This window comes from Hypanus sabinus, chromosome 16 (assembly GCF_030144855.1).
Source record: "Hypanus sabinus isolate sHypSab1 chromosome 16, sHypSab1.hap1, whole genome shotgun sequence".
Classification (NCBI taxonomy): Eukaryota; Metazoa; Chordata; class Chondrichthyes; order Myliobatiformes; family Dasyatidae; genus Hypanus; species Hypanus sabinus.
This window is the reverse complement of record NC_082721.1, coordinates 33,055,998-33,082,807: the sequence shown is the minus strand read 5'-3', so window position 1 is coordinate 33,082,807 and position 26,810 is coordinate 33,055,998. Positions and strand designations below refer to the sequence as shown.

Sequence of the window (26,810 nt, the reverse complement as noted above, 5' to 3'; positions counted from 1 at the left end):
TAGTGTACTGATTGGAAATAGACTGATTGGACTGTAATGCCAGATTCAATTTGATTTGCTTTTCATGGACTTTGGCCATTTTTCCACATTGTCTTGTAGATGTGTGTGTTAATGTGCTGGAGTAGGTTGGTCAGAGATGTGGAATAAATTGATTTAGCTGTGGACTGGAGGGATCTGAGGTGGCAGGTGAGGTAATCCATTCAGCAAAGCTAGCAATCCTGAACATTTAAAATTGTTATGTTTGGGTGGAGTAAATAAGAAGGATCTAATTGCCTTAGTGAGAATTTTAGATACGCAGTGGGCCTATAATTTTAAGTTCAATTTTAATTATCATTCAACAATACATGAATATAGCAAGACAAAACAGCATTCCTGTGGGCAAAAAGTGCAAAACATGTTACCGCCAGCACATAACACATGTGAGTATAATAGCAGAAGAACATACAGTTACAAGAAGTATAGCCTAATTCCCTGAATGGCAATTGATAGTACATTGGGTGTTGTCCTGGTCCAGCTTGTTCTTCCATGGAGCAGACAACAGAGGGCAGCACCGACAGGAGGTGTCATCTTCCCCCACCCCACCAACCCATCCTGAGGTGGTTGAAGGCCCCATATATAGTGTACAAGTACAAACTGCTGCTTCCACATTGTTTTTAAAGCTCTTCTTGAGAAATGACTATTCTTTAGATCTACTGAATGCTTCTTTGCATGTCAAGTGGTAGTTCAACAATGCATTTTATATGATCTGGTATCTGGCCCAGTCCAAAATCCTCAATGTCATCCTATTTGCCTTGATTAATGACATGGAAAAGCTGTAGTTTTGCACCATCTATTGCGTCCACCCTTGAGGTCTCAACTGTGTTTTGTGTGCACATGTTTAATTTACTTTCTATCTTTCCCTTTATTGAGGTTCTAGCCACACGAATAGTGGCTATGAAAGCATCTTTGTGCAAGCTGTCAACAAATACACTGGCAAGAGCCTGTGATTTCCATGCAAAGCTGTTGTTGATTGCAATCGGTTCCACACTTAAATCACTTCTTCGACCACACTTGCTAAACACGCCAGATAAAAGCCCTGGAGAGCGACTGACTGAAATCTGCTGTAAGAACACTGACACTGGTACGTACCCAATTTGTGCGTGTGGACCAAATACTTAATGGCTGATAAAAGCCTTCCAATTCTTCAAATGAAGTGTTCTTCAGACAGATTGTGGGCATTCTTAAATGCAGAAATTATTGTCAAGCTTTTTTCAACATTCAAGCAATCACTGTTCCCTCTAAGTTGCGTGGGTGCGTGGCTACACAGTAATTGAAAAGCTCCCACACACACAGCCTTTGTTGCTGCGCAGCTGGGATTTTTTTATCATTTAAAGTGCCGCACAGTTTTCAGGTCCTGTTAAAATTTCCTGCTGGGAGAGCAATGGTTGGTGCATGTGGTGTTTTTTTTTACAGTTGTAAGTAATGTATTTTTATAAAATTTGTACACCATGTTTTTCCCATTATGCATTTTTTAATTTTCAAATTTGGATGTCTAGGATTTATGCAGTCTCAATATTGCCTTTTATTGTTTTGGTGGCCAGAGTAAAACATTTTAGATGGGAGTATCAACAGATGCTAACCTTTAACTGGTTATTATTGTTGAATTTTGAACTTAAAACAGTTTTCGAGTAATGTTTTCTATGTGTCAAGTTGTTTAAAGAATGTAACTGGTGCTTTCTTTCAGATATTGATAAGGTTATGATAAATTTAAAAACTGAAGAGTTTGTTCTGGATGCTTGGGTGTTGCAGTCTCTGCAGCAGCTCATTCAGTGGGTTGGAGACTTTGTACTGTATCTCTTGGCTAGTCTGCCCAATCAGGTGAGTAATAGCATGCTTCTGAATTTCCTTTTTAACTAAAGTGGGTACATGTATGTGTAACAAGATTGAGATGTTTTCTCCAAGCTCTATGGATGTCATTCCCTTTAAAGAATGAGTACATCAAATGGCTTTTGAAGTTGATGACATTTTTTCAGTCTATCACCATTGATATTGTAGAGCTATTACAGTTTGCGAGATGCTCACTCTTAAATCTCTTTTCACACAATTGAGTGGTTTTAAGATCTAAGCCCACATTCCAACAATTTTGCATTACCATTACAAAGGAAATGGCCTGTACTAACCATTTGAAAGTATAACTGTGATTGTGTCAAACTATGTGATTTATTCGTAAGATGTTGAAGTACATTCTGTAATAGATTCTGTATTAATTTCACCCACAGTATCCATACTTTTACTCTATTCCAAATCTTATGCCCCTTTGCTTTTTTTGTCATACTTTTACTCTGTTTTAAAAGGTCTGGTGAATCCACTGGATAAAATATTTATCCCCTCTTATTGGGAGAGGACATTCTTTAGAGAAATGTTAACCTTCTTGACAGCAAATATAGTACAGAGGAAAGTACTGTAATTTCCGGTGTATAAGCTGACCCCCCCTCGCCCCCCCCCCACCACTTTCAAGGTTAAAAAAGTGACTTTTTCATGTTACCTTTGTATAAACTGACCCCTTTTGTAGAGGTTTTTGATTTAACCAAAAAAGATCACAAGATCTGGCATGCTGGCATACTCAGCTTTGCTGGATCCGGAACTTGAAAATTTTATGAACCAGTACCTGCTAAGAAAACAGGCCTACACATTGTAGAGTGTTATAAGCAAATTCTTAATACGTAAATAAATCAGGCAGGGAAGTTTTGGATTAGGTTCCCAATGGTAAAGATTCCTCTGAAATGTAACCCCCGTGAAACCATTTAGCACCCATTGTAATCTTGTGAAAACATAACACGGTGACGGGATCAGTACGTGTAGTCAGTATTGAGTTTGCGGCCACCATGTACAAAAAATTAAAACAAATGCGATATGATGCTAGCTTTAAGCTGAAGGTTGTTGATTTTACTAAAGGAACGAATAATTCTGCAGCTGCTAAGGAGTTTAGTGTAAACGAAAAACAAGTGAGAGGATGGAGAAAGGCAGAGGACACGCTGAGAGAAATGCCAAAGACGAAATGTGCAAACCGCAGGAAAACATCCCCTTGGCCAGAACTGGAAGAAAAAGTTTTAGAGTGGTTGAATCACCAGCGATCATCTGGATACATTGTTACCAGAGAAATGATTCGAGTTCAAGCATTAAAATGGGACGAAAAACACCGTGAGGTCAGTGAAATTTTCAAAGCTATGCGAAGTTGGTGCACCTGATTTATGAATAGACATGAATAGGGTTGAGACAAAAATCAAAGATTGCTCAGAAGATTCCCACGGGGTGTTGTTTACATTCAAGAACGCTGTTGGATGGACGAAGAGGATTGCTTGAAGTGGGTTAAAGAAGTGTGGCGTCAACATCCCGAAGATTTCAGGAAGGAAAAGTCACTACTTGTCTGGAACATATTCAAAGCGTACTTGTCAGATGAGACAAAAGCAGCATTGAAAGCTGAAAATACGGACATTGCAGTCATCCCCGGTGGTTTGACGTCCGTTCTCCAGCCATGAGATGCGAGTTTAAACAAACCTTTCAAAGAATTCATGCGTTGACAGTGGAACAAATTTGACTCAAAAACAGCCAATAAATACGACCTGTCTTCCGTGTATTTGCTTTTCCAAAGTTGGCATCCTCTTATAAGCCGACCCCTTAATTTTAGGACCAAAATTTAGGGCCAAATTCTCAGTTTATACACCGAAATTTACAGTAAGCAGCATAATAAACCAAGCACCTTCTATAATTTATTGCATGGCATTTGTTTTAGCTCCTATGTTGCTTGAATTCTATAAGATGTCAGTGAAAAAACCATACAAGTGCAGGAATAGACCATATCCCCTTTGAGCCTGCAGAGTAATTCATTATGTCATGGCCAATCTGCTCTTGGCCTCAAATGCATTTTTCTGCTCAATCTTCAGAACTCTTGATTTTCAAAAGGTCCAAAAATGTATTCCATCACCCTGAATACATTTCAAAAACACGGGGTCCATAGTCCAAGGATAGAGAGTTACAATAAATATCCTCAGAGAAATGATTCTGTCACCTCTGTCATATCTGGATAACCCCTTATTCTGAAGCCCTTTGTTGGAGCTCAGAGCAAGAGGAAACTTGTTTGCTTTAAGTTGCTGAGAGAGCAAGGGAGGAATGGATAGAATAAAGGGATATCTCTGATAAGGTAAGGCCAGGATCACCATGACCATTGGTGAAGGCATACAGTTGCTAGGTTAATGAAGTAAATTGAGAGAAAACAAAGGACTCTCAAAGAGCCATGAAATCCAGAACTCCAGGAAATAGCAAGCAGGTCAGGTTCTTTGAGAGAAGAGAGGAAAATATTATAGATGTCACACCCAGTCCCTGGTTCCTTGGCAGGAAGATTTAGCTGTGGCATGGACTAGGCCCTCATACCACAAGGTCACATGTTGCAGTCTCCCATGGATCCATACTATAGATGGATGACCTATAGTAGAATTGGACAGTTCTGATTCATAAAAAGAAAACTAGTTACCTGAAATCATTGAATTCTACACACGTAGCGTTCACAGGGTTGCCGCATGTCCTGATGGAAGCGCACACTGGGCCACATTATAAAAATGTAATTGATCATTAACAGGTCAGACTGGGGTAGTGACTAAAGTAACAGTTAAATAGAAATTCAGAGTCATTGCTCCAGACACTCTGTAAGGTGGACACCAAGTCTGGGCTGAGTTTCTCTAATGTAGAAGAGATCATATTTATGGGCATCAAATGCATCACACGAGATTGGAAGAATTGCTTCACCTAATGGGACTATTTTGCTCCCTGGATGTTGTGAATGGAAAAGCTAAAAGGACAAAATGTTGAAAAGAGTAGTTGGTACAGGTAAAAGCCGAGATCAGAAAAGCCCTATGGAAGGTTTGTTCAAATGTTGAAATGAGTGGAAGGTCTGTCAGTAGAATCTTGTAAGTTGGCAGCAACTACAAACTTTTGTCCTCCTCACCATCCTTCTGCCTGTAATACTCTTATCCCCTCATGTACATCATTAGGTAGCTTGTAATAATCTAAGACATTGCACTTCACAAATGTGAAAAGGAACCCAAAGCAATCCAGTTGGAAGAGTGAATATTTGGGTCATCAAGGCAACATAAATATTTACAATATCAAAAAGTGCTGACAGAATGTATTTTGAACAAATTGTCTTCCCATTGTGCTCTCTCTTTTTAACACCACTCAGTGAATTTGTGTCTTGCTGATGGTCAATCCTTCTTTACAGAGTTCTCCTGTTCGACCAGGATTTAGTTTCCTTAGAGATGGTACCTCACTCGGCATGCTGAGAGAACTCATGGTAGTGATCCGAATTTGGGGTCTGCTTAAACCTGGCTGTTTGCCGATATACACTGCTACATCAGACACGCAGGATAGTATGTCCCTGCTCTTTCGACTTCTCACCAAGCTCTGGCTCTGCTGTAAGTTCAACATAATGAAGTGATGTGGGTATGAGAGTAAAAATGGGCATCATTTGGCACTAAGCACATGATTGTGAGGTCTTCAGATTCCTACCTAGTTCCCATGCCTCTTGGCTCTCTGTCTCCTAGGCTTTAATATTCAATGAGTGTGCAACCTAAAACCCCTTGGATCAGAGAAATCTAAACAGTGACAATCCCTATTATGCTAGTGATCTCAGTGAGAATTATAAAATTGTTATAGGGAAAGGTAGATGCAGAGCTGATTTCCCTCCCCGCCCCAGTTTAGTGTACAGGTGTGTTTTCCCCCCCCCCCCCTTTACAAAGGTAGAGCGTTCCTATGAAACCTTTCTTAAGCTGAAATGGCATAAAGCGAAGAACCATTAATTTGTATGGGAAAATTTTTCACAAAAGCGAAAATCCTCTTTGTAGTGCGAAAACAGGTTACTAATGTTAGGTCCTTTGTAAAGTGAAGTGGCATATAGTGAGGATTTGTAAAGCGGGGACACCTGTATAGAATCAAAGGTCACAGTTTAAAAAAATAATCAACTGTTAAAGACGGGTCTGAAGAAATTTCTTCACATACATAGTAATAAATTAAAGCAGACTCTGGAGGTTCAATATTCAAGACAGAGCAATAGATTTTTGGATGTTAAAGAAATCAAGAGATGTGACCATCACTGTAATAAGAGAAAATAAAATACAAGAGTAGACCAAAAAGAAACATAGATGATTTATCAAAAGGGAAATAACGCCAAGATTAATAGGAGTCTTTAACAGACTGAGACAGGAGGTTTATAATGAGGAATGAGGAAATAACGAAAATTAACCAAATACTTAAATTCTGTCTTCTTCTTCGAAGGCATTGAAGAACTTCCAGAAATAGAACAGGATTGAGTATAAGCTAAATGATCAAGAAATTAGAATTTGTTTTTTAAAAAAAAACTAGATGAAATGAATATGACTGAAAGCCTATCAACTTGATGAACAGCAATTTTTTAAGGTGGCTGTGGTAATTGTGGCTGTCATCTTCCAAAATTCTGTTCTAGAATAGTATCCACAGATTGGAAATAAAGTGTTGAGCAAAGTCAATGTGAATTTGTGAAAGGGGACTGATACTTGACAAATATGTTAAAATTTTGAGGCTGTAGATAGCAGTATAGGCAAGAGCAATAGTTGATGTGCTTACAGAAGACCTTGCATATGGTGCCATACAAGAGATTATTAAACAAAATTAGAATACTCAGTGTTCTGGTATGGATTGAGAGCTGACTAATTGATAGAAAACAGTCGGAATAATGGGATGATTTTTTTTTTTGGTTTGGAAGCTGCTGCTGATGGGATGCTTCAGGAATCAGTATGGGCATCCCAGCTGTTTGCAGACTTTAATCAGTTGGCAAGTGTAGCACATCTATGATTGAAGATGGGCAGCACATCAGTGCTGCAGCGAGTACAGTCGTCTCACAATTCCAGCAGCCAAGTTTAATTCTGTTTGTGGTGCTGTCCATGCGGAGTTAATATATCCTGTAACCACGGTGATTTCCCTGGGTGCTCCACTTTCTTCCATCATCCCAAATACATGTTTGCTTAGGTGATTGGCTGCTGTAAATTGCCCCATGAGGAGATGGGTGTGGGAGAATTGGGATGTTCATGTGCATATGTGCTAAAACTAGGTAATAAATAGGGGGGGGGGGGGGGAGAGAAACAATGGAATGGCTTAAGAGTTGGCGTGGATTTGATGGACCTAGTGATGTTTCATATTGTATGGAAGTACAAAGCTAAGAGGCAGTGTGGCACATGAGGGGATTCCAAAGAGTATAGATAGTCTAGTAAGTGTGCTAAGTTTGCAAATGAATAAGCATTGAAAAATATGATATCCACTTGCAAGAAATTTGAAAGGCAGAATATTATTTGAATGTTATTGGTGTTTAGAAGGACCTGAGTGGTTCTGTTCATAAATCACTGAACATTAACAAGTAGGTTCAAACATTTATGAAAGCAGATGATATTTTGGAAGAGAATTTAAGTATAAGAATAGTGACATTTTGTTCCAGTTACGTTCAGCTGCAGTATGTATTTAGCATATTTTTCCACCAAATATTACTGTTAAGAAATGTTATTGCTAAATAAATAAAACTAAATGCATTCTCCCTTGTTAAAATATGAGAATGCTTGCATAGTCTAACAGGATACTCAGTTTATCAGGCAGGTATTAATTTTCACAGCCCTCTGGAATTCATTAAGACTGTAACTCAGCACGGAAATGTGATCTGATCACTTCAGAATGGGAGAGTACTGATGTCTGAAGTCTTGCAATAGTTTTACCTTCTGAGTATTTCTTGTAGCATATTTCTAGTATGCTGAATGACTAATTCTTGAAAGGTTCTTAAGTTTGGTTATTACAGAACAGCAAATTTAAAGCTGTTTGGAATAATTTGGAGCAGTGTCTACTGGCTATCATTTTGAGTTCTCCCAAAATTGATGTGTTGTAAAAGTGATATGTGATCTGACTCTGAGCTGTATGAATGCAGCTAATGAATACAGAGCCACAGCATAAACTAAATTGATGTGAACATGAGAAACGTTTACAGAGCAGTAACTGATGGATGCCGGAGAGTGATAAGACACATAATGGGATAGAGTAGGAAATGTAATGCAATGATGTGCTGGAATGATATGAAGCAGTTAATTAACTTTTTGTGATTTTATTTATGGGGTATGTTGCTATCAACTAGGATTGTCCATTCCTCATTTGTCCTTTTAAAAATTGGTGGAGAGTCACTATCTGGGACTGTCACATTCTCAGCTGGGTGTATGTGGTCAAACATGTTAATCAGTGACCCAGGTTTTTGACAACAATTTGTTAATGACCCGGCTTTGCATTTACACTAGTCAAAAGAAAATGCTTCTTTTTCTGGCCACTTATGTTAAATTCCAAGACTACATACTTGAATCCCAAAACCATACATAACTTGGAGCTCCATTTACTTATTGTAGATTATCGAAGAACCTTTTCAGTTGGAATTCACCATTGACTAATGCCCTTTTACAAATGTTTTATGGAGCTACCGTGACTAATATCAGAGTGTAGCCTGCCCTGCTATGATACAGCTGATAGGATCTGCAGTGATAGTCACAAGCAAAATAAAATGTATTTCTTTCTCTTCCATAGTTCTTCGCTTGGATTATAAATTTCTAATGCCAAGTTCACAATATAAGTTGGTTGAATTCTTTGAGGAAATGGCAGAACATTGATGGAGGTAGAGCAGTAGATGTGTATACGGATTTTAGTATGGCATTTGAGAAGGTTCATTGTGGTAAACTCATTCAGAATGTCAGGAGGCATGGGATCCAGGGAAACGGCTGTGTGGATTCAGAAGTAGCTTGCCCACAGAAGATAGAGGGTAGTATTAGATGGAGCATATTCTGTCTGAAAGTCATTGTTCTGTAGTGATGTGTTCTGGGAGCTCTGCTCTTTAGGATTTTTAAAAATGATTTGGATGAGGAAGTGGAAGGCGTTGTTACTAAGTTTGCAGATGACATTAAGGTTGGTGGTGTTAAAGTGTATAAGGTTGTCAAAGGTTACAACAGGATATAGATAGGGTACAGAGTTGAATGGAGAAGTGGCAAATATAGTTCAATCCAGAAAAGTGTGAGGTGAGACACTTGGGAAGATCAAGCTCTAAGGCAGTAAACAGGGGAAATAGTAGGATTCTTAACATTGTGGTGGAACAGAGGGATCTTGAGCTTCATGTCTATAGATTCCTCAGTTATGCCGCATACGGTGTTTTGACCTTCATTAGTCAGGAGATTGAGTTCAAGAGCCATAAGGTCATGTTGCTGCTGTATAAAACTTTGATTAGATCACACTTGGAATATTGTTTTGAGTTCTTGTCACCTCATTATAGGAAGGATATAGAAGTTTAGAGACGGTGCAAAGGACATTTATCATGATGCTGCCTGGATTAGAGGCATGTCTAATGAGAATAGGTTGAACAAGCTAGGAGGGAAAAATGATGAGAATGTCTTGATAGACATGTACAAGATGAAAAGATGCATAGAGGGGGCAGCCAGAGACATTTTCCCAGAGCAGAAATGACTAATGCATGTCTTTAAGGTGTCTGAAGAAAAGTATAGGTGGCCAATCAATGGTAGTTTTTCTTTCCCCACAGAATTATAGGTGTGTGGAATGTGCTGCCAGGTGTGATGGTAGAGGCAGATACATTAAGGATATTTGAGATACTCCTAGGCACATGAATGAAAAAAAATGGAGTGCTATGTGGGAGAGAAGGGTTAGATTGGTCCTGCAGTAAGTTTAAGGATAGACTCAACATTTGGGGCTGAAGGGCCTATACTGTGCGGTACGGTTCCATGTTCTACTTTTGGATGTTTTGAATGCATAGAAACCCCAGTGGGCTTAGTATGTTCATAAGTAGCTGCCACCTTTGTAAATTTTAACATTTCTTGTCCAACATTTTTCCAGGTAGAGATGAGAACCATATGACTGAACCTGATGACAATCTGATTGACGAATGTTGTCTGCTTCCCAGCCAGCTCCTTGTTCCCAGCATAGACTGGCTGCCAGTGAATGATGGAATTATTGGCAAGTTACAGAGTAAACAGCCATTAAAGCTGCAGTTTGGAAAGCCAGTCAGCATACCGAGCCACTTTGCAACCTCTCAGCTTGATATCTTTGCAAGGTATTTGGAATGTCTTGGCTTGCTAAGAGAATCGTAGCCCCTTCTGAATCTGGGTTTTGGAAGCTTTCATATTAAATAATCACTACTAATTATTATCTCATTAAAATGTTAGTTCAATAATGACTTTGATTATAAATTGGCTTTTAAGTTATTTTCTTACTGTTATAGCAATTTCCGATTGTCTGGGAAAGCAGTGGCTACAGGTAGCATTGATATTAATGCAGATCTTTGCAATGTAAGCATTGCTCTTAATTCCACTTTAGTTCATTAAAGTCTGGAAGGAATCATGTCATTTGGAATGATTTCCATTACTCTGTTGTACAATGTGACATTCTGTCTCTCAATTTTGCCTGTCTACAAAAGCTCGTTCATAATGTTGTGGAGTTGATGGGAAGAGGTGGATGTGAGGGTCCACTACAAGGTAAGTGCTGCAGTCAGTATTAATAACTGAATGTTCCTGTACCTAGGATTCTGACAAACATATCATGGCAGAAGTTCAGTCATCTTTGGTAAACCTTGTACTGTTTGCTAATCTAATCAGAATTATTTTCCTGTCAGCCTGGCCAATGGGGTGTAATATATTTCCATCCTATTTAATTGTGATGTGTAAGTACTGATAGAGTAAGTTGTATTTTACTATCAATGCCACACTAAGCTTTAATTCAATTACAGTACTGTCAATTTATATAATGTTCAGGTCACCGGGGTATCAAAAGATGGACAATTTGAGACGACTTAATTTAGGAGTATGCCCAACAGAAGAAACCAAATCCTGTACTAGGTAAGCAATAAATAAGGACAATAACTTCATTATTCGTGGAAGACTTTAACTTAATCAGAGGCAAATGGCCAATTATCAATGTGGTATTAAATATGTGCACTAGTCCCTGGTTAATGCACCTGATCCCAACAGGATCAGGTATATGTTCTGATAAAATATTGGGATTAGGGTGTGTCAACCTGGCTAAACAATAGTTCGGTCTTCTGCACAAGTATGAAACTAGTACTTGCTTGTAAATATGCACTATAACTTGTCCGGTATATTTAAATCACTCTAAATGAAAGCAGGATCAGTGTAACCTTCTGTGAGTGGATTGAGTTGCTTAAGTTTCTAAAATTTGAACTTTATTTAAAAAGCTATTTTTGTCATGTACATATACATTTTAAATGTTAATCTAGCTACTACATAGCTGCCAGGTTACAATGCCAGTATAGTTAAATGAGTTCACTCTTGTTGGTATTCCTTTCTGTACAACATCAGAACAAGAGTAGTGTGTGTTATTGATACCAAGTATAGACAGTAATCTATTTACATAAACTTGGGTATTTTAAAATCTTCAAATACATTATCTCATTATTTAAATTCCAAAGAAATGCTGCAAGGTTATGTAATTTCTCCAGTAATACACAAAATGCTGGAGGAACTCAGCAGGTCAGGAAGCATCAGTGGCGCCAAATGGATAGTCATTGACCAAGTTTCTAGTATCTAGTCTCATGTCTTTATGTAACTTCAACTTGCTAATCTTTTTTTTTGTGTTCACTGCAAGGCCAATATTGCCTTTTAAGGTTTGGATTATATACTACAGTATATTGAATGAGGTGTTTTTGATACAATTTTCTGTTGCATCATTTCCCATTCATTGTATTTGCATGTGGTATGAGGTTTTTTAGTTTGGTCATAATTTTTTATGCCAGTCCACATCCACCTAATGTACGTGTATGGAGCTTTGGAGTTTGCTTTTAGCAATTCAGTATCCAAAGTAGATGAACATATTCTTGACAAACTTACAGCAATATTTGTCACAGTTCCTCCTCATTCTGTTAATATCTTTGCATTGTTTTCCTTCCATCTACACAGGTTACAATGCCACCTTTCATCATGTAATATATTAAATACAGTACTGGTTGCAACTGAAACCCTAATGTGAATGAAAGCTGTCAGAGTACCTCTTCATTATTCCCATTCTTTATGGATTTTGGTAACTCTTGTTAAATTATGCAATAATTAAAACTTCCATCTTTTAAACAGATGTGGATGCAACACCATGCTGAAATCACCAAACAAGTCGACTGCAGTTAAGCAGTGGGAGCAGCGGTGGATAAAGAACTGTCTGTGCGGGGGGCTGTGGCGTAAATTCCCCATTAGTCCAACCTGAATAACATCAGTTACTTTGTAATTTAATAAAGAAATACACCCTTGAAAAATTTCATTTGAAATTTATTGATGTTCAAAAGATATTTGTATATTGTTTGTACTTCTCATAATTAAATGTTTCCTACATTTTTTAAATAGAGTTTTGAGTAAAATTGAGAATTTTTTGATTGATGGCTTGAATTATTGTTTTAATTTTTGCTTTGGTCTTCTCCTGAGGTAATTGACTGCAAAGCTTTTGATGGGTGCCAGCGAGCTTTTCTTCCCTTGCCCAAGTTGTCCATTATTGATGTGCAGCCTTTACAATGTCACTCTCCTAGCCATCTTTCTCCAGATAGCATTTCATCAGTTTAATTTCTTGTTCAAAGCTGCAGTTAGACTTTAGCAAGTTTACACTTGGGAACTAAAAAGTTCTGAATTGGTGCGATTTGTAGGATTGTCAAGAGCAAAGATTTAACACTTCACATTTAACACAAGTATTTGAGAATGGCTTTGTGAATTTCATAACCTAATATATTTTGAGCAGTACGAAATTTAATCTGTTTTTCTCCTTCATCTCCTTCAGAAGTCCCTCGACCATGTTAAACTCTGCTGTATTAATGATTGTTACAGCTGCTGCTGTTTTATTTAAACATGCTGGTTTTCCTTTTCACTAACAAGCCTCCAGTGAAATAACCCTGATGCTGATCTTTCACTCAAAGATTGGACTTCACTTTCTAGTTGCAGGCTAGAGGTGTATTCAGGAATTCTGTAAGGGCTTTCAGTGAATGCTAATGCTGTCTGTACATTAGCAGAAAAGAGTAAAGGTCTTGGTTATTGAAGCCATACGTGTGTGTGTATATCTCAGATCTGCTCAATTTATACTACTGGAAAAGTAATCGGGCAATTTGATTTAGTCAGTTACTTTGAATAATTGTATAAATCATGAAAACCTGAAGTTATTTGTTCCAGACTGTACCATTCTCTGCCGATTGCCATTAGCTCAGGTTAAGCTTCTGTATTATCTGCAAGACCCATTCATACATGCAGAAAACACAAAATTCCCTCAAGTAAAGGAGTCAAAGATAATGGGGAGAAGGCAGGACAGTGGGGTTGAAGGGGATAATAAATCAGCCATGATTGAATAATAGAGCAGACTGGATGGGCCAAAGGACCGAATTCTTCTATGTGTTATCGTCTAAATCTATTGCCTTTAAGTACTGCACACTTTTTAAAAATACTTTAAAAGCCCATTTCCAGTGCAGTTATGCAGATAAGTATCCCCCCACCACCAAAACAGTTACACTTAATTACAGTGTTTTCAATTCACATGCAGAATTCTACAGGCTGTTTGAATTGAGTCAGACATGTTTAAATCCTGAGAGCCAAGATCTTTACAATTACAAGTCAAAAAACAACATAAAGAACAGTTATTAACTGTTAAACCTTTTGCCGTCTTCTCCCTAAGATCTCTCTCCAACTGAAGAGAAAAAGGGTATTTCTCTCTGGTGTGTTAATTTTGAATGTTGTTCATCCCATGGGTCTTGTGAATATACTTTTAAAAAGCCTACAAATAAAATAAGCGACTTTGTATAAAGTTGGAGGTAGAATGGGTTGAAGAATTCAGCATTTGCCTGGATACGTTTCAGCACTGGTGATTGAGAAGTAGAGTGTTTTAATGATAAACATGATGATGACTCAGAACTAGCTGATAGTCAGTGAGGTATTGAATAGTTCCAGTGCCTTTTGCTGATAACCACTCTAAAGATCTGAAATGTGTTGCACTGCTGGGACTAGTAACAAGTTTTCAGTAATGACTGGCTTACAACAAATATTGGCCACTTGTATCTTGCCATTGCTTGATAGATTATAGCACTGGTATTTTTGGATTTCAGGGGTTTTTAATCCTCATGATGTTACACTAACTTTCTGTACAAAGCAGTGACTCCATACTCTTCAAAATCTTGCTGAGTTATACACATCTGGTGGAAAGTAGAAAGACCTGCCAAAATGGATGCACCTTTCCATGAAAGATAGTTCCTGTTGGAAGGTGCAAGAACCTTCACCTAAGTGGGGGGGGGGGGGAGAGGGAAGAGAAATAAAAATTAATCTTTAAATTACAATAAAATTAACAAGGAATATTGCAAACTGAATTGTGAATTGAAGTAAAAAATACTATGCTGGGCAGATAAAATACCAGTGTAAGTACAAGTCTTCAATCACTGAATATGATTTTTTTTAAATGAGAAGCAATTAGAACACCCTTAAGCATGTTTGAAATCACCAGAATAGACGAAGTGATGAATGGGTGACACAACTTCCCTTTGGTTTCCTAAATTTAGACTGCATTTATTCTGATTTTCTTTCTAGAACAAATTGCTAGGAAAAGTAGTTACTTCTGGATTAATTGCTGTTTGTCATTTATTGTTACCTCTAACAGTATTTGTTGTTAGAGATAGGATGAGCAATATCTATAAACAGATGTTCAAAAGTAAGATGGAACAAGGTGATTCCTTTACGGCTATGGCAATGAAATAAGTTGAGCTACTGTTACTACCATTTTATAATGCGAAAGGAGGCCAGTCATATCTAAGTGTACTCTCAAACATCTGTTTAAAGTAAGCCCCCCTTCTTTCAATTATTTTAATAGGGGGAGTAACATTCCTGAAGATAAGACTGTCTGAAGAATATAGAATGTTCCTGGTTCTTAAGAAAAATGAATAGATTTTTCTCAAGCTAACAAATATTGTCTAAATTGAGATCTAAAGTTTAGATGATCCAACTTGGTATCACACACGGAATGCATAATGAACTCAGCAGGTCAGGCAGCATTTATGGAAAAGAGCAAACAGTCGACGTTTTGGGCTGAGACCCTTCAGGACTGAAAGAAGGGGGAAGATGCCAGAAAAAAAAGAGGTGAGGGAAGGATTCTGCTATCTTTTCCCCCTTCCTTCTCAGGCCTGATGAAGGGTCTCAACCCAAAACATCAACTGTTTTCCATAGATGCTGCTTAACCTGAATTCCTCCAGCTTTCTGTGCAAGTTGCTTTGGATTTTCAGCATCTGCAGACTTCCTAGTGTTTGTGATTCCCAGCTCAGTATTTTTAAATAACAACCAATTTGTTACATCTATAGAGGGTTAAGAAATTAAAAGACAGGTAAGGTTAAGAGAATGTAAGATTTAATTTTATGAGATGATATTTGTACCAATGTTTGCTCCACAGTAGTAAGTTGGTGGTTTGGGCTGATTTGAAAAAGGGAACAGGTTTGTTTCATCTATGTGGACAGTCTACTTAACTATATGAATTTGCATAATATACAGTGCCTATAAAAAGTATTAAACCCCCCCCCCTTCCCCTTTGGAAGTTTTCATGATATATTGTTTTACAACATTGAATCACAAATGAATTTAATTTGGCTTTTTTGACACCGATCAACTGAAGAAGATTCTTTTTTGTGTCAAAGTGAAAACATCTCCACAAAGTGATCTAAATTAATTACAAATGTAAAACACAAAATAATTGATTGCCTAAGTATTCATCCCCTTCAAGTCAGAATTTAGTAGATGCACCTTTGGTAGCAATTACAGCCTTGAGTATGTGTGACTAGGTCTCTATCAGCTTTGCACATCTGAACACTGCAATTTTTCCCCATTCTTCTTTACAAAACTGGCCTGCTCTAGGCAGATTTACAGCTGTGCCATATTCTTTCCATTTCTTAATGATTGACTTGACTGTACTCCCAGGGATATTCACTGACTTGGAAATTTTCTTGTATCCATCTCCTGACTTGTACTTTTCAATAACCTTTTTGTGGAGTTACTTGGAGCGTTCTTTTGTCTTCATGGTTTAGTTTTTGCCAGGATACTGACTCACCAGCAGACGGACTACCAGTTACAGGTGTATTTTTACTACCATAAATTGAACCACCTTGACTGCACACTAGTTAAATCTCCATTTAACTGATTATGTGACTTCTAAAACCAGTTGGCTGCACCAGTGATGATATGGTGTGTCATACTAAAGGGGTGAATACTTATGCAATTATTTTGTGTTTTATAATTGTAATGAATTTAGATCACTTTGTAGAGATCTATTTTCATTTTGACATGAAAGGGAAAAAAGTCAAATTAAATCAACTGTGATTCAATTTTCTAAAATGATAAAACATGAACATTTCCAGGGGGGGGGTGGGGGTCAATACTTTTTATAGGCACTGTAAGTAACTTCAACAGATAAAAAAGTTTTGATGTTATTAAATAGATTGCAGTAACTAATTCTCAGCCCTTACAAGAAGAATAATATAAACCATGTATGAGATGGTTCAGGAACCAAACACATTAAGGCACCAAACATTGTATGTTTAGATTGGGGAAAGATACCTTTTTTTCTGATTTTACAAGGTCTGTCATCTCCTGTTGAATTCGCTCTCCCATGTTTCTAAACATAGTGTTACCACCAGCTAGAACAATGTTTGTGTACATCTCATTGCAGATCTCTTCATTGCAATGCTCAATCACAGAATGTGCCAATGCAGGTAAGTTCTGAATGTCCTTGCCTGAAAGTCAAATGAACTTTAACAATAGTATATTCTTCATGTACTAATGCAAACAATTAAAACAAGCAGAAAAAGCTGGAAATACCCAGGTTAATCCACATCTGTGGGAAGAGAAAAGAGTCAACATTTCAAATTAAAGACTTATTGTCATTTTATTTTAGACACAACTAGAAATATATTGTATTTGCAAACCTGTAGTATATTAGAAGATAGATTAATTGATGTCTTAATAGAAATGAATGGAAGTTATCTGATCACTATTACAGAGATATGGTTGCACAGTGACCAGTGCTGATTTGATACTCCACAGGAGAGGCAAAAGAAAAAAAGGAGTTTAGGGTATCTGTGCAGAAAAAGGATCCTAACATTGGGAGATACAGAATCAATTTGGGTGGGTTTTTTTTAATATAGTAAAAGAGGTCATTGGTGAATAGGAAATGTGCACCTTAGCATCTTAATGTTAGATACACTCAAGTTGGTCTGCATCAATGAAAAGAGAAACTTAACATTTCAGGTAGAAGATCTTCGTAAGGACTGCAATTTCTTCCTTTTTCCTATTTTAGACTTAAAACAACTCTACTTTTGTACCTGTCAAGTCAAGAGGAGAAACAGATCAAAAAGTAAATGAGTCATGGCAAGCCAGAATACTACAAACATTTTGGAAATTAGCAAAGCATGACTATAAGATAGAAAATAGACTGAGGGGGGGAAATAACAGGAAATACAATGATATATTGGAGTTATGTCATAATACATATTTGGCGATTGGGTGGGAAGACAACATAACCTGGTTAGTTTCATATTTTTCATTAAAAATGCTGAAATCTATTAAAGCAGGAATTTTTTTTTAAAAAAGTTAACCATCATGGGCACTAGCCTCCTCAACATCCAGGACACCTTCAAAAAAAATTATGCCTCTTTTCTTATGTCTACCATGAGGGAGGAGGTATCAGAGCCTGAAGATGCACACTCAATGTTTCAGGAACAACGTTTTTAGATAGAGTGGACAGCCAGCACCTCCTCCCCAGGGCACCACTGCTCAATACAAGAGGACATGGCTTTAAGGTAAGGGGAGGGAAGTTCAAGGGGGATATTAGAGGAAGGTTTTTCACTCAGAGAGTGGTTGGTGCGTGAAATGCACTGCCTGAGTCGGTGGTGGAGGCAGATACACTAGTGAAGTTTTAAGACACTACTAGACAGGTATATGGAGGAATTTAAGGTGGAGGGTTATATGGAAGGCGGGGTTTAAGGGTTGGCAAAACATTGTGGGCCAAAGGGCCTGTACTGTGCTGTAATGTTCTATGTAACTTCTTCCCCTCAGATTTCTGAATGGGCAATGAACCCATGAACACTACCTCAACATCTCTCTCTTTTTTGCACTATTTATTTTTATATATATTTATTGTAATTTACAGTTATGTGTTGCAATGTACTGTTGCTGCATACCAACAAATTCCATGACTTGTCTGTAATATTGAATCTGATTCTGAAATTAGAACTCATTGACAATGTAACAGTAATACAGTTAAAGAAAAACAAATAAATGCATTGTTTGAAATCCTGATGATTCAGCATCTGGCACATAGAGACCTGCTTGATAAGCTGCCTTGAAGCTCATTGCTTCTGTTTCTCGCTCTCCATTAGAACATAAGTTATTATACCATATAACATCATTTTTAAACAATCAATTACAATTGGCTTTGTCATTTTTAAAAAGTCAGTTAAGATTGGCTTTGTCATGGTTTCCTGTCTGACCAATTTTATTGAATTCTTTGAAGAGGTACATCGATGAGGCAGAGTAGTAGATGTGATTTACGTGGCCTTTAGTAAAATATTTAAGGTCTCAGATGTAAGATTGATTCAAAGGATTAGGATCACTTGAACCAGGAAAAGTGGCATACTAGAGCCAAAGTTGGCCGCAATAAGGTGACGGTGGAGTTCTTGCGATTGGATACTTTGACAGGTGATGTCCTTCAAGGATCAGTGCTATTATTTAACAAATAACCTTTATTATTTGTAATATCTGAATGGCTTGGATAGGGGAGACAAGATCAGCAAGTTCATGGATGCCACATGACATGTGAAATTATAAATTTTGGGAATATTATCATAGGGTCTTGAGATATATTAAGAAAAAGTGTCCTTGGAGTAAATGTCCAGAGCTTCTTTAAGATAGCAATGTAGGTAGACAATGTAATTAGGAACACATACAGGATATTGACCTTTATTAGAACACTGAATATAGAAGTCAGTAGGTTATACTCCAACCCTATGTCCCTATGCTACTTGATAAAATCTCAGCTGGAATGTTACATGCATTTTTCATCATCCACACTATAATGTGGATATCATTGTGCCAGAAAAGGTGCAGAGATGATTCACAGGATGCAGCAGTTCAATTATGAGAAGATACTGGAGAAGCTAGGACTTTTTTCTCCCTGGCGCAGAAGAAGTTAAGAGAGGACATATTCAAGGTATATAAGATTTATGAGGGGTATAGATGGTCTAGACTGTAGGAATCTTGACTCTCATTCTCCCCACATTGTGGGTCAATAAAACTGGAGGACATAGGTTTAGGCTAAGAAGAGAGGAGATGGAGATAGAGAATCTGAAAGGGACCTTTTTATTTACTCAGGTGAGTAGCTGGAATGCTCTGCCTGAGAAAATAGTTGAAACTGGGTCACTGACAGCCTTTTAAGTGTCTCAATGAACACTTGAATCACATGGTTCCTAGCCCTCTATACCCAGGTGCTGGGAGATAAGGCTAATACAGAGGGATACAAAGATGAGTTAGGCTAAATAGCCCACCTCCATGCTATATGATTCCATGAAATAAGCTATATCTCTATTTCTATCGGAATAAGGTAGCATGTATGATGTAGTATGGATCACTGAATCATGGCTGAAAGAAGATTATAGCTGGGAGTTTAATGTCCAAGGACACGCGTTGTATCAAAAGGACAGGCAGGAAGGCAGAAGGAGTTGGAAAATAGGTTGAAAAATGAAATCAAATCATTAGAAAGAGGTGACATAGGGTTGGAGGGTGTTGAATCATTGTGAACAGAGGTAAAGAACTACAAGGGTATAAAGACAACAGGAGATAAAAAATGTATGCCAGAAGGGCAATGTTACAATAGTCATGGGGGACTTCAATATGCAGGTAGATTGGGGAAATCAGGTTGGTGCTGGATTCCAAGAGGGGAAATTTCTAGAATGCCTACGAGATGGCTTTCTCGAGCAGCTCGTGGTTGAGCCCACTAGCTAGTGCATCAGCTATTCTGGATTGGGTTCTGTGCAATGAGACCTTAAAGTAAAAGAACCTTTAGGGGAAAGCAATCATGCTAGACCCAAGCTTGCTGGATTAATGGAAGCTTACTGCAAACATTTCAGACCCCGCCACTGGTCTAAAATCTCACTTTGTTAAGTCCATGTTGTTTCAAATGATAAACAACTACCTAATGTTAAAAGAACATGGGTGAACTAATCAAGGACAAGAGCACAGTCAATGCTCATTGGAGGGAACACTCTGAAAACCTCTTCTCCTGTGAATGTCCTTTATTTCATCCCACACCAGCACGTTCATGCCAACCCATTGTCCCTTCTGCCTGACAAGTAGGCAAAAGTCATTTCCCAACTATTTCAAAAGGCCTTATCTGACTATGGTATTATAAGAAACATACTGGCATGGATAGAAGATTGGCTGACCGGCAAGTGGCAAAGAACGGGAACAAATGGTGCCTTTTCTGGTTGCCTCTGGTGACTAGTGGTGTTTCACAGGGGTCAGTGTTGGGACTGCTTCTTTTCACATTATATGTGAATGATCTGGATGGCAGAATTGATGCTTTGTGGCCAAGTTTGTAAACAATATGAAGACCGGTGGAGTGATGCCTATCCCACATGAAATATAGTGTAGTAGGTGTATGGCCATGCACTTTGGTAGAAGACATAGACTATTTTCTAAATGAGGAGAAAATTCAGACATCAGCAAAGGGACTTGGGAGTCCTCGTGCATTATTCTGTAAAGGTAAACTTGCAGGTGTTTTGGTGGTAAGGAAGGCAAATGCAATGTTAGAATTTATTTCTAGAGGATTAAAATATCAAAGCAAGAATGTAATGCTGAAGCTCTATAAGGCATTGATCAAACTGCACTTTTTGTATTGTGAGTACTTTTTGGCCTCTTATATAAGAAAGGATGTGCTGGTATTGGACAGAATCTATAGGGATGATCCTGGGAATGAAACAGTTAATGCAAAAGGAGCATTTGATGGCTCTGTGCCTGTACTTGCTGGAGTTTAGAAAAATTGGGGGGGGGGGTGGATTTCATTGAAACCTATCAAATATTGAAAGGCCCAGACAGAGTGGGCTTGGAGGGGATGTTTCCTATGGTGGGTATGTCTAGGACCAGAAGGCACAGCCTCAGAATAGGATGTTCCTTTAAAAGAAAGATGAGGAATTTCTTTATCCTGAGGGTGGTGGAATCCGAGTCAGTTTGGATGAGCAACAACATCTCCACAATCTCCATCAGCACAAGTACACTACAAGGCTGTGTGCAATACCCCCTGCTCTATCATTGGCCAATTCAAAGGTGGTGACAAATCAGCATATAGGAGAGAGATTTAAAATCTAGCTGAGTGGTGCCACAACAACAACTTCTTACTCAATGTCAACAAGACCAAGGAGCTGATTATTGATTTCAGGAAGGAGGGAGCCAGAGGTCTATGAGCCAGTCCTCATTGGGGGAATCAGAGGTGGAGGGGGTCAGCAACATCAAATTTCTAAGTGTCACCATTTCAAAGGACCCGTCCTGGGTCCAGCACGTAAGTGTATTACAAGGAAGGCACAGCAGTGCCTCTGCTTCCTTAAAAGTTTGCAAAGACTCATCATGACATTTAAAACTTTGACAAAATTGTATAGATATGTGGAGGGGAGTATATTCACTGTCTGCATCAAAGCCCAGTATGGAAACACTAATGCCCTTGAACGGTGTTTCCATACCAGACTGTGACAATGCCCTTGAATGTTTCTATGTAACACGATAAAGCTCTCCCCGCCACTGAGCACATCTACACACAGCATTGTTGCAAGAAAGCAGCATCCATCATCAGGGATCCCTACCACCCAGATCATGTTCTCTTTCTACTGCTGCCATCAGGAAGGTGGTTCAGGAGCCTCAAGACTCACACCACCAGGTTTGGGAACAGTTATTACCCCTCAACAACCATCAGGCTCTTGAACCAGAAGGAATAACTTCATTCATCCATTCACTGAATTGTTCCCACAACCTATGGACTCACTTTTAAGGACTCCTCATCTCAGGTTCTCAATATTTATTGCTTATTTATTTACAATTATTATTCCCTTTTTTCCTTTTGTATTTGCACAGTTTGTCATCTTTTACACACCAGTTGTCCACCCTGTTGGGTGTGGCCTTTCACTGATTCTATTACTGTCATTGGATTTACTAGGTTCATCAAGAAAACGAATCTCAGGTGCCATATATGTACTTTGATGATACATTGACTTTGAACTTTGCATTCATTGCCACAGACTGTGGAGGCCGAGTCATTGGATATACTTAAAGTGGAGGTTGATAGGTTCTTGATTAATAAAGTCATGCAAGGTTAGGTGGAAAAGGCAGGAGAATGGGGACAAGAGGGATAATGAATCAGCCACGACAGAATGGCCGAGCAGAATCAATGAGCCAAATGACCTAATTCTACTCCTATGTCACATGGCCTCAGGAGCATAAAGTATCCCTGCTGAAGGTCAAAGATTTTGTAGATTTGTGCCAGAAACTCTTCACTAGTTGCCTGTACGTTCAAGGAGACAGACCTGACTCATAACTCTAGAAGGGCCTATCTGCTGTCTTCCACAGCAAAAGTCATGACCAGCATCTAACTCAACTCCACACAGAAACTGAAGAACTACTCCCAACATCCATGTTGATTCTGTCCATCTAAAAGCACAAAAGACTGCTTCACCACACAATTCAGAAATCTGCAAGGAATGGAATTGATCATTATACACAGTCTTCACTAAAGCCTTTGATTTCTCAACCGGTAAGTATTGTGGAGCACTCTCCTCAAGTTCACCCGCCAATAGATGCTCTCTGTCATTTATTTGCTTAATAGTGTCATGCACTGCATGATCCTAACCGACACGTCTAAGCAAAGCCAATCTCAATGGGCAAGTGTTGAACAGCTACATACATTATTGCCCTGATACTTTTTAATCTTTCCCACCATAATGCTGCACCTTACCTCCCATCAAGTGGAATTAGTCTTTAGAATCATCAAAATGCTAAACCACTGCAATGCATAATGGCTCATGGGAGTCAGAGATATCTAGGTGACTCTGTTTTAAGGTAACTACACTGACTACACACCTGAACCAAGGTAATTTGAATTTAAGGGGCTACTACAGATGACAATGATGATGTTTCAATACACTCACAGCCTAAACTCCAAACCATCAATAACTTCTCATTCACCAAAGCACACAGACTGGACCTTCAACTAAACAACACCAAGACTTTGGCCCTTTGCTAGCCTGCCCCCAAAAAACACCATCTTGCTTTAACAATAAAGATTCACAGCAAGATCCTCATGTCTTGGTTTTAGGAGCAAACACTTAGGGAGGCAAACCCCAATTCACCATCACCTTTCATGTATCAGCAGTCTTTCATCAACTGTGAGAAAATGTTCCAGAGCAAGACCTCAAATTTGACACAAAACTCATGGCCTACCTAAAGCAGCATTGATCTGTACCCCATATGCTTTTAAGATGCAAACTGTCTTCAGCAAATGATTCAGAGCAATGGAAAGATACCACCAGTGCTGTTTTCAGAAAATCTTCCATATTCACTGGAAGGATAAGCGGACCAATATTAGTGTCCTTCCCAAGTCATCATCCCCATCATTGAGTCTCTAATTACATTTATCGTTCCTTTCTGTGCCTTGTGCTGCATTGGGCGGCAATTTTCCCCTTTCTTTAACATTTAAATTGCTTACCCCCCGTGACCTGCACTGGGATCATAGCCATCCATACCTCCACCATCCATGTACCTATTCAAACTTCTTTTAAATATTAAAATCAAGCTGCATGCACCACCTGCACTGGCAACTTGTTCCACACTCTCATCACCCTCTGAATGAAGAAGTTTCCCTTCAAGTTCCCCTTAAACCTTTCACCCTTAGCCCATGGCTTCTAGTTGTAGTTCCACCCAATCTCAGTGGAAAAAAGCTTGCACTTATCATATCCGTACCCCTCATAATTTTGAATTCCCCTATCAAATCTCCCCTCAGACATCTACATTCTAAGGAATGACATCCTAACCTATTCAATCTTTCCTTATAACTCAGGTCCTCCAATCTCAGCAACATGCTTGTAGATTTTCTTTGTACTCTCTTATCCTTACTTACATCTTTCCTGTAGGTCAGTGATCAAAACTGCAGACAATACTCCAAATTAGGCCTCACCAGTGTCTTACACAACTTCAACATTATATCCCATCTCCTGTACTTGATACTTGGATTTATGAAGGCCAATGAGCCAAAAGCTTTCTTTACAACCCTATCTAGCTGTGCCACCACTTCCAATGAACTATGGACTCGTATTCCCAGATCCCTTTGTTCTACCACACTCTTCAATGCCGTACCATTCACTGTGTAAGATTTGCCAATTGGTCCTATCAAAGTGTAACATTTCATGCTTGTCTGCATTAAAATTTCACCTGCCATTTTTCAGCCCATTTTTCCAGCTGGTCCAGATCCTGATGCAAGTTCTTTCATGTGAAGAGGTGACCACATGTGTATCTGCATATTCAAGTATGTACTCAAAACCCTCAAGGAAATATAATATTTCTACTGATGCCTGGGAATCTGGATGCTTTCCTGATTAAAGTTGAGTAGATGATTGGTGATGTGAATCTAAAGATCTTGCACTGGGAGCACAGAAAACCCAACATACATGGTGAAAGGGTCACACTATTTCAAAGCTCTACACCCAATTAGGGATCCCCTGCACTTAGCAGAATCTTTGATTCTTACATTGGCCTCATCAATCACCTCAGAATCTATAAAATCAGAATCATTTTTGATCCGGAGGGAGGGCCAAAGACGCAAAAAAGAACAATAGAAGTTACTGCATGATAAATCTGCAGATATTAAACACTTGTGTCAAAAGAAGATTGAGTAACTAGCAGAAGACAGTTGGCATAAAACCAGGCTGGTAAACTGCAACTAGTTGAATGCTACAGGGTACAATGCTAGGGCCTCAGGTATTTACAATGGGTGAGGGCACTGAGTGACAGCCATATTTGATGAGGATGCAATGACAGCTAAGGGAGGACACAAAGTTTGCAAAACTGTCATAAATACATACTTAGCAAATGGAGTAATTAAACAGGTTACACATATTCATTAGAGGCTAGAAGATTGAGCAATGACCTTTAGAGTGATTGACAGTAGATAATGAGAATATGTTTCCACTCTTGGGGAATCTAGAACTAGGAGACAGTTTCAGAGTAAGGTGTTACCGATTTATGATTGCAATGATGAGGAACTTGTATCAGAGGGCCACAAACCTACGGAATGTGTTGATCTAGAAAGGTGTGGAGATAGACATTGAGTACATTCACTTCCGAGACAGACTTGTGGACATTGAAAGTGTTTGCGCATAGAAGGAAATAAGATGTGAGACTTAAGGATATTTAAAGGTATCTTGTATTCCTATTTCATAATGTAGGCAAATTACAAAGACTTGGCAGAGACATCTTGGTCTATTGTTTTGGGACCGTGCCCTATAATAAAGCTGAACCAAGAGTACTCAAGGGCTGCTGGTCATTCCTGGAGGCCAACACCTGAGAGATTTGAGCTTAACTGTTGTTCTATGGTCAGAAGTTCCATGAACAGAAAAACAATGGAAAAATTCTTAACCAGGTTACCTATTAAAAATGGCTTAAACATGACTTCTGCGCAACTGAATTTCTGGTTCGTGACGATCATATTTTGTCCATCTGGAAGCACATATTCTTCTTTTATTCCGTCTGGATTGTTCTTGAAGTTCTGCAGCTCTGCTTCAAAGTCTAGTGCAACATAGCAAAATTTTTCCTTGATATTTCTGATAATATCTAACCCAGCTGGGGAAAAAAAGAAAATCACACAAAATAAGAAAAATTGAAAAGCAAACCCTCTACGGGCTTCATATATCTCAAAATCAACGAGACACATCTGGAGGTGGGATTGGGAATTCCTCAGAGACTAGATCTTCCTTTAGGCAGTATCTAAGTAAATTTGGAATTAATTCCCAAAACCTTAATCGTATTCATACTTTGTGTGAACATTGGAATACAATATTTTATTGTTCATTAGTTTTAAGCAAACTGTCTTTTTGAATCACAGGTGTCCATGCTTAAAGTACTTTCCCAGTGTTTGCAGTTCTAGCATTTTGATCAAGTAATGCTTAAGGAATGATGACTGTAAACCCAAATTAGTGTGTTGCCTGTGATAGTTCTGCAAGTAAGTTTTTTTTGCATCTGTGTGTACATATACGGTACTTGTGGTGCATAGGACAATAAACTTGACTTTGACTCGTTGCGGAGCTTTCGGCGAGCGACAGTGTTTTATAATTACCGGCAAATCTGATACAAAGGAAGATGATTATTATTGTTGAATAATAGTCATGACAGCTTCAAGACATTGCCCTTAGGAACTCCTGCAACATTGTCTACTTCAGTCAACAACTTTCTTTCTGTCACAAGGCTAGAAATAGGGATGTTCATTAATGATTACACAGTACTCAATTCTGTTTGCAATTCTGCAAAGAACAACTTCATGCCTCCATACAACGTTTAGATCAAACAAGGCAATAGTCATCCACAGCAAGGGAGGGTCTAACCACCTATTCATCGGTCTTGAGTTATCATTGACAACGTCAGGATGGAGACGGAGTAACACCCTGACAATGGACTTGCCACTTG

At 38.6% G+C, this 26,810-nt stretch overlaps 2 protein-coding genes across 2 annotated transcripts in view; one reads left to right on the top strand and one right to left on the bottom strand.

Annotated features, from left to right (window-relative positions):
• med16 (mediator complex subunit 16) overlaps positions 1-12,470 on the top strand; it is a 28,636-nt gene extending 16,166 nt beyond the window's left edge. The window contains exons 9-14 of the mRNA XM_059991520.1: positions 910-1,120; positions 1,724-1,857; positions 5,255-5,447; positions 9,928-10,144; positions 10,842-10,925; positions 12,174-12,470. Coding sequence (XP_059847503.1) covers positions 910-1,120; positions 1,724-1,857; positions 5,255-5,447; positions 9,928-10,144; positions 10,842-10,925; positions 12,174-12,300 — 966 coding nt within the window. The 3' untranslated portion in view covers positions 12,301-12,470. The remainder of the gene's footprint in view (positions 1-909; positions 1,121-1,723; positions 1,858-5,254; positions 5,448-9,927; positions 10,145-10,841; positions 10,926-12,173) is intronic.
• An 808-nt stretch (positions 12,471-13,278) lies between these two features.
• LOC132406200 (uncharacterized) overlaps positions 13,279-26,810 on the bottom strand; it is a 28,988-nt gene continuing 15,456 nt past the window's right edge. The window contains exons 7-9 of the mRNA XM_059991521.1: positions 25,776-25,970; positions 16,656-16,831; positions 13,279-14,341 (exon numbers count right to left, since the gene is read on the bottom strand). Of these exons, the coding sequence (XP_059847504.1) occupies positions 14,192-14,341; positions 16,656-16,831; positions 25,776-25,970 (521 nt within the window). The 3' untranslated portion in view covers positions 13,279-14,191. The remainder of the gene's footprint in view (positions 14,342-16,655; positions 16,832-25,775; positions 25,971-26,810) is intronic.